Genomic DNA, 8,485 nt, shown 5'->3' with positions numbered 1-8,485 from the left:
TCACACATTTGCTGCCTCATTGAGTGAATAAGCAAATGCACAAAGTGCATCTCTTAGTGGAGTTATGCATTTCTCCTGCAAGTTATTCTTCATAGATGGTGTGTTTTTTGGGAATTGGTGTTTTTAATGAATTTTGTATCGAAACATTGATGTTTTTATGTTATGTAAAAGAATAGTGTTCATTTTTGGACAAATAAAGCTTGCACAAAGGAATAGTTTGTAAATTAGAGTTGAGAATTGATTAAGATGCATGTCTGGTAAAAATACTTTTAACAGCCCTCCAAATACTTTTGATTCTGCAGCTTATCATTTTCTGTTGAATTACTCGTGGAAAGTTTAGCAGTAGATCCAAAGTGACGTCGGGATCAAAGGGACCCTGCTAAGAACTTTTGAGTACCATTTAAAATGCCTGGTACAAAGCTCACTTGAAATGGTAAAATTTTATATACTTGAGGCAAAACTGGAGTTAAAATAAAATTAAGATATGTGGAAAGAGGAGTAAAACTGGAATTATGTACTATGCTTAGAGATTCAAGAAAGAAAAAAACATAACCTTTATGCCCAAAAAATATAACCTTTGTGCCCCACAGGGCGTGCTTCATGTTACTGGTAATTTCTTTTGCAACTATATTTGTCACAAATGCAGTACCTATATGCCTTTTACCAGATTATCAAGCTAAAGGTGAATGCTGTGTGCTTAACACTGTCGAACATATTCATTAGATTTCATTGTGAATAACCAGACAATTTCCTTCATTCAAAATTAATGGAATGTAAGTGATGTCAAAATAACACAGTGGGTAACTACAATAACAGCCAATGGAAACCTGGTTCTTTTTGAAACTAAGTGTTCTTACCACAGTCTTGGCCTTTGAGTACTGTATAGTACATGACTGATTATTATCCCTTTTATATAATTTGGATACAGCAAGGTATTTTTGTTTTTACCAGCTGTCATTAATTTTTTATTATTTTAGATAACTACTACTATTACCTGTATCCTGTATATTGTTTTCCCTTATTTATAGATTGTATTCTAGAGTATTTAACATATATTGTACCTGACTTTTTTTTATTCTGTTTTGTATGTATTTTTATATTTTACAAATTTTTGTGCTTAATTAGATGTTTAACTGAAAGTGCAAATTGTCTTATTTGGCCTCATATATTGGTAGTACTACTTATCATGATATTTTTTATGCAATGCTGTTTTTGATAAGAACAGAAAACAGATATGCCCAGATTTTCATAAATCAGAAACAAAAAATTAATGCATGATATTTTCTTTTCAGATTTTCTCAAAGGATTATATCAACCTCCTGTTGTCCTCATATTTCTTCGTTTTGGGAGTTTTTGCACTCTCCCATGTATTTGGGTAAATATAGTTGGTATATACTTGTTTTCCACCACAATACTGAAGTGCATTAGGAGTGGAATGTGTTCTGTTGTTATATTGCTAATAAATAAAAGAATGATTGTTCTTTAATTTTTTATAAGTATTCTCAGATTTGAGTTGGTTTCTATTTTTTCAGTCCTATCATCTCTGGCCTAGTACCTGCTTCAGTGCCATTTGAATCTTATCATCTTCACCTAATGAAAGGAGACAAAGAGAAAAAAGATTACATCATTAATTATGGCTTCACATCATATGACCTTGTGTGTGTTCTTGTTTGTGCACTGCTGGGAGTTTGGTATTTATTGAAAAAAGTAAGTCCACTTATTCTCATTCATGTATATAGAACCAGGATATTTTGGCATCTCTGTTCCCTTTAAAAGCTGAACTAGATAGGATTTCAAAGATTTTTGCAAATGCATTTCTGAATTGGAAATGTTGACTTCCTATGAGTAAATAACTTTTGGACGGTTTGTATGTAGTGATATATCTTGTTGCCCTTTTGCTCTCAAATGTTGATTTGGAGGATCTTGTCTTTCCCCAATTTGTGAGACACATTGGATCATTGAGGATGACTGCCTGGATGTCTTTACTTGCGTATTCAAATATTAATATTAAGTTGAGTAAGATATTTCTCTCTCTCTCTCTCTCTCTCTCTCATTTGTAGTTAGTTGTAGATAATTTTTAAGAGTAATGTATTAAGATATCAAAAACAGTGGGCAAACTTATACATTTTGTTTAAATTACATTGAATTTTTACTTTATACTCTCTCACCTACTAGGTAGTAAGTACTGTACTATATAACTTAGCAAGTGATTACTTTTCTCCAGAAAATGTTTTGGTTTTTAGAATTACGGATGAGAGATCGTACACTTGTATGTGGGCTGTTTGAGTGTTTTGGTGTTGTTAAAAAATATATACTATATATGTATATATTATAGAAAATTATATGTGAATGTTTTGATATTAGAAGCATTGTAAATAACTAGCACAAGGGCGAAGTTACCAAACTAACACTTGCTCATAGCTGGTAGGTAAGCATTTCTGGGATTAGCATTTGTTTTCATTATTTTGCAGAAATATCTTATTTGGATTAATTGTGGTAATTTTAGAAACTTGTTAGGTTTCTGTAAGAACTCTGTTACAAACTGCACTTGAGAATATCCTGGTAGGTTCTAGTAGTTAATGGTAGGTTAGATTAAACAGCTCATTCTAGAAAATATTTGATTCACTTGAGCTGAGAATCTAACCTGAACTCAAAAAAGGATCAACTGTGGATTTGTAAATTTTGATCTTTGAAACATAAAAAAAGGTAATTTTTACTTAATGAACTTGGTCTCCAGTGCTGTTAGTCTTGTTTTTGATTATTAGCAATAGTCTGAACTTTTTGCCAATATCATAATTGATGCTTCAATTTAAAGAAAATTTACCATAATAATAGCATTTAATTCATGTTTTCTTTATTTCCCCATGTTAGCACTGGATAGCCAATAACCTTCTTGGTCTAGCCTTTGCCATTAATGGTGTGGAGCTGCTTCATCTCAACAACATCCAGACTGGGTCATTGTTACTCGGTGGCCTTTTCGTCTATGATGTATTTTGGGTCTTTGGCACCAACGTCATGGTCACGGTAGCAAAATCATTTGAAGCTCCCATTAAACGTAAGTGTTTCAATACTATTATTAATCTCTCTTCATAATAGAACGGATTCCCAGCTTCCTGTTGGGCCTGAGCTGCACCTTCATTTTGGCTTTTCCTTTACCATCATTTTGCTTCCTCACTCCAATCTTACTGTTCAACCTCTCCAACTCCTTTTTACTAAAAATTACTGAGCTGCAAGTGCCAGAGTGCTTGGTTTTATAGTTGAATTTTCAGCTCAGTCAAATCACTTATCAGCTGAGATTTTGAAGCAGATTAGATCAGTTCAGTAATAGATGAAAAAGTGTGTGACAAACTTTTTGTTTTTTAAGATGTCGCTTAGGATAAACTAGTAAATCCATAGGACAGCTATTAAAGCAGTTCAAGGTGTCTTGTAAGCTAGACTAAGTCATTAGGACAACACTATTTGTAACTAATCCTAGTAATTTTATATTTAATTTGAAAAAAGTTATTTATCATTATTGTAAGGCTAAGTATAACAGTTATGTACGTATTCTTAAATTCTCCATGTGGAGCCACATCCAAATCTTTGGTTTTATATTTTATACCTAATTGAATGTCAGTTAGCTATTCAAATTCTTTGTTTATGCACAGTGTGCATAAAAATTGTGTAAACCAACTATAAGTAGAATGGTCTTATTTTCTTTTTCTTTTGTTCTTTTTTTTGTCCACAGTTGTTTTCCCTCAGGACCTTTTAGAGAAAGGTTTAGAGGCTGACAACTTTGCCATGTTAGGCTTGGGGGATATTGTGATACCAGGCATTTTCATTGCACTTCTTCTGCGCTTTGATCACAGGTAAAGAAAGTGCTTTTTTTTTTTAAAGAAAAATAAAGTTGTCATAATGATAGATGGAAGAGAATCTATATGATATATGATTTATCATGATTTTCATATTACAAATTTTCTTCTAATTACTGTTTGATAATATGAGGATTATCTTTGTAATGAAATTGCAGAGTTGTGAGGTAATCGTTTATTCCTAAAATAAAGGTTTTGTTTCAGTGCCATATTCTATTGTGGTTATATAATTTTTCTCCACAGCTTGAATAGGGGGTCAAATACTTACTTCAAAGCAACATTTGCAGCCTATTTTGCTGGGCTGATGATGACCATTTTTGTCATGCATGTCTTCAAACATGCACAACCTGCATTATTGTACCTGGTCCCTGCCTGCCTTTCTGCACCCACCCTTTTGGCTCTCATCAAAGGAGATTTCAAAGCCCTAATACAGTAAGTAATTTGTGTGAATTTTTACAGTTTTTGGAGTTGCCAAATTCTTGCAAATTGGTTGTACTTGCAGCACTCTTGCTTTTATATTTTCCTTTTTTTTTTTTTTTTTTTTTAATTTAGTTGAGGGTTTGTGGTTGCATGGCTTGCATTATCTGCTGTAGGGTTGTATTTAAAGAATAGTACAGGCAGTCCTAGTTATTGGCAGGGTCTCTGTTCTTGGCAGGGTGCTGATAAGTGAAAACTGCCATTAACCAATTTATGGTGCCAACACCCAGTTAATGGTGCCTCTGTTAGGTATGTTATGGCGACATAACTATTATCGTGCCTAACTGTAACTCAGTGCGTTATGGTGCCATAAATTGCTGATTTTATGGTGCTAGACAAGTGCATAAAACTGGATCGCCATTAACTGAGTCCACCGATAACCAGGTACTGCCTGTAGTCTGAATCTTGTTTTATTGAGTATTAGAAAGCTACATGAAGAGTCATAGGCTAATACATTGGTAGAGATGAAAATTGAAAATGTAGAATTGAAGCAGAGTTAAAGTTTTTCTTAAGTCTAAATAGTATAAAAATTATAAAATTTCCCGGTATTTATTGCAGTTTTTGTTTCTTTCGTATTATGACTGAATAGTAGTTGATTGTGGTTTTTGTTTTCCAGATATGAAGATCATCCAAGTGGAGATGATAAAACTGAAGATGAAAAGGAGGAGGATAAGAAATCCGGAAAAAAAGATGCTAAGAAAGATAAATGAGGTTTTCGGAAATTAGGTGAAGAGCATCATGTGTGATTTTGTTGAGTAATATTTGTACTGGCATGCAAAGCTCAAGGTGTAACTTTGCATTTACAAAAAGACCTTTTTCATATGTTACACAATTCTAGTAGTCTTGTAGACCAACCTAAGTTTACATCATGAATCCTATGGTCGTCTGTGTATGTGCTACACTGAAGGATGTGTTACGGAATTATGCTCTCGGTATACATGAAAGGGAAGTATTACCTAAGCAGCACAAGAGAGAGCATTTGATTCCTGTTTTTTTCTTTTTTCTAGTTCTAAAATTAAATTTTCAAGGAGGATGATTAAATTTTTGTTGCGTGCTGTAGTTTCCAGTCATGAAATTTTTTTTTCATATCAAAGTTTATGGGATACAGTAATTCAGGATAGGCACCAAGCAGTGCCACATTTATTTTGTAAGCTTCGCTTTCATCAATGAAAGGAATTGTTTTATCATTTGAATATTATTTGCCTTTGTTGTATTAGGATTATGATTGTTCACCTAGAGTAAATGGAGTGATTAAATTAGATATATTTTTGTATTGAGTTTGTATGTAACCCCTGGAGATCAAGTTTAGCATCCCAATTTATACATCTCTTGTAATGAGAGGTTTTGTTCTCAAATGTAGTAATGTACTATTCATTATTTGGTCTCAGTACAACATTGTTGGTGATGAAGATTGTACCCTCCAAGTAAAAGTGCTATTTTTTTAAATGTGATTATTCAAAGCAGAAGTAAATAATTACATAAACTTGAGTTGTAAATTTAAGAGGACCCGGTCAATATTTATATTGTCCTGAAAGCCTTGGTGGTAACAGTAATCTTGATTCACCCAACTATGATTATTTTAGGTTTTTGTATTTCAAATCATTTTACCATGTCATAATTTTTTTTTCATTGAAATTTGTAATTATATACATACACATGCAGTATATAAACATAAAAGCAACATGCTTGTAATTTAGTGTGAATCTAGTATAAATTTTGTACACCCTCAACAAGATGCAAACCATTGGTGGTTGTAACATACTTTGCATAATCACAGTGTTAAGGAACTTGACCAAGACAACCAAAATAATTCTGTAAATAATTTTACAGCACAACATTGCATATGTAATTGACAGATTTTGGGAAAATATATATACTATATATATAATGATGGTGATTTTAAGAGTTATCTAGTTTAGAGTATGCATTTATTATAGCAAAAACATAAATTTTTGTACTTGGCTATCACTACATTACTTAAACGTACAGTTTAACCATTGTATATTCATGCATTTCACATAAACTGTTATCCAGTTGTGCAGAATGTGGTACAAAATTTGCAAACTTATTTTAGACGTTTGTCCCAACATAAATTTCAGTAATGGCAAGTCATTTGTGTGTGCTTTGAAAAAATTTTTGCAAACTTATTTTAGACGCTTGTCCCAACATAAATTTCAGTAATGCCAAGTCATTTGTGTGTGCTTTGAAAAAATTTTGTCAGCATTTATCTTGCGACTTACCCAGTTAATGTTTCTAATTAAAATCTCATGTATTTGCTTATGAAACCCTTTTGATTATGTTCCCTGTGGCCAGTCTTAATTACTCAAGTTATTTAATAATGATTTATAATAAAAGATAATTGTATTAACACCACCTACAAATACAATAATGAAATTGTTAAATGGAGATCTGCTTTTTAAGTCTAATGAAGTCTAGACTGTGCATATTCATAAGCACATATAAATAATACAAAAAGTTAAGGAAGGGAACAAACTCCTTATCAAATCAAATATGGTACAATCATATTTGAATATACATGTATGTAGTGGTGTAGGTGACAACAAACCACCTAATGTAGTTGTAAATCATCCATTAAATGAACTTCTGACCTTTAGGCAATGTACCTAACAAATTTGAACCATCATGTTATTTGTTGAAAGTCGTAAATGAATGTGAAATTGAAGGTCTTGGTCTTCCCTGTGGTTTTTATATTGAAGCTGTAAGACTATTTGGTCAGGTAAAAATGTTATGATGGACTTACGGTGAGTTAGTCCTTGTTTGTTTTTAATGTATATTTACACAATGCTGTATATATATATAGTACTACATGGTGAAGCAGGTGACCTCTTGATGTAAGTTCATCATTAGCTCTGTTTTTGTCCTTGTGGGGTGCGGGCTATTGCTAGATTATATATGTATGGTATATATAATTGCAGAATACTTAAGTATGCCTAAATACTGTTTGTGTGTGTGTATAAATATTGTTCTGTATCAAGGTGTACAGGTTTATTAGTCGGTAGAATTTGTTTTTCAGTGTTACCATTTTTTGGAAGCTTGAGTGTAATTTGATTGGAGATACACGTTCCGTTAACATTAAAGGGTGATATAAGAATGGCAAGAAATAGGATCATCTTTTTGGTTCATTAAGGAATGGACAAAAATCTTTCATGTGTGAAAGATAGCATTTTATCTGCTACTTATGGTCTGACTTAGTTGAATAATGGGAGTTAAGCTACAAACAAAGTTGCCATTCAGTTAAACGTGTGTTGTATATTGTCATTTTTATCAGCCAGTAAGGTAGATTGTCGAAGTTTTGGTTAGAATTCATTGTTAATTTGAAAAAATCCTATTATGCTGTTACAGCATAAGTGTTCTTCAAGGGCTGTATAATTGAAATCTCATTTTTTGGCCATTACCAGTTTAATGATCTTAGGGAAGCATGTAAAGTAAGTTGACGTCAGAAGTACCACTTGTTATATGACCATTGATGTATTTAACTTGTCACTTGTTCTCTAACTGTAAACACCTGTGAACTTAAAGTTGTTTCTTAATTATTTTACAAGTTGGTTGCTTATGTCTTATATTCATTTTTAATAAATTTTGTTTTTCCCCTTTAGAATAAGGTGGAGGTTTGAGTGTGTTTAGTTTTAAGATGAATGTTTCAGAGGAAGATGTGTTTCATCGTTTCATCATGATTCTGAGCTTTCATTGTAAGATGAAATACAAACACCATATGTAAATGCCAGGATTTTACTATTTATTTGTCCCCAGTGAAAGGGTGAGAGGGCTCTAAATTTAGATCAGCTACCTTCTTTAAGTCATAAGTTAGCCACAAGTGATTACGTACTTAGTTTTTATTGCATCAGATTTTGGTCACTTTTAGAACAAGGAGGAGACCGGTATGATTGGCTGGGTGTCTCCTCACCCGAAAAAATATGGGCTGTTTTGGTCAGTAAAGTGATAGTCTTATATGAAATTCAGATCTTACATTCTCATTTCATAAGGCCTTAAGGTGGGCTGTGAGAGGTGGTTTCATGTCGTCTTTGAGTTGTGGCTTCATGTAGGTACTGAAAAACACTTGGCAAAATTTAATTAATACATTCTTTCCTAGGGGGACTTCGACCCAAGAACTAATGCTACAGCACACTGAAGTCACT

At 32.7% G+C, this 8,485-nt stretch overlaps 1 protein-coding gene across 1 annotated transcript in view; it reads left to right on the top strand.

The window, feature by feature from the left end:
- The window catches only part of LOC135206933 (minor histocompatibility antigen H13-like), a 59,572-nt gene extending 51,504 nt beyond the window's left edge, over window positions 1-8,068 (top strand). The window contains exons 3-8 of the mRNA XM_064238437.1: window positions 1,293-1,375; window positions 1,533-1,707; window positions 2,872-3,055; window positions 3,728-3,848; window positions 4,095-4,283; window positions 4,945-8,068. Coding sequence (XP_064094507.1) covers window positions 1,293-1,375; window positions 1,533-1,707; window positions 2,872-3,055; window positions 3,728-3,848; window positions 4,095-4,283; window positions 4,945-5,038 — 846 coding nt within the window. The 3' untranslated portion in view covers window positions 5,039-8,068. The remainder of the gene's footprint in view (window positions 1-1,292; window positions 1,376-1,532; window positions 1,708-2,871; window positions 3,056-3,727; window positions 3,849-4,094; window positions 4,284-4,944) is intronic.
- Window positions 8,069-8,485: the final 417 nt, after the last annotated feature.

This window comes from Macrobrachium nipponense, chromosome 31, assembly GCF_015104395.2.
Source record: "Macrobrachium nipponense isolate FS-2020 chromosome 31, ASM1510439v2, whole genome shotgun sequence".
Lineage (NCBI taxonomy): Eukaryota > Metazoa > Arthropoda > Malacostraca > Decapoda > Palaemonidae > Macrobrachium > Macrobrachium nipponense.
Note: the sequence above shows the minus strand (reverse complement) of the source record. Positions and strands in the feature narration are given on the sequence as shown.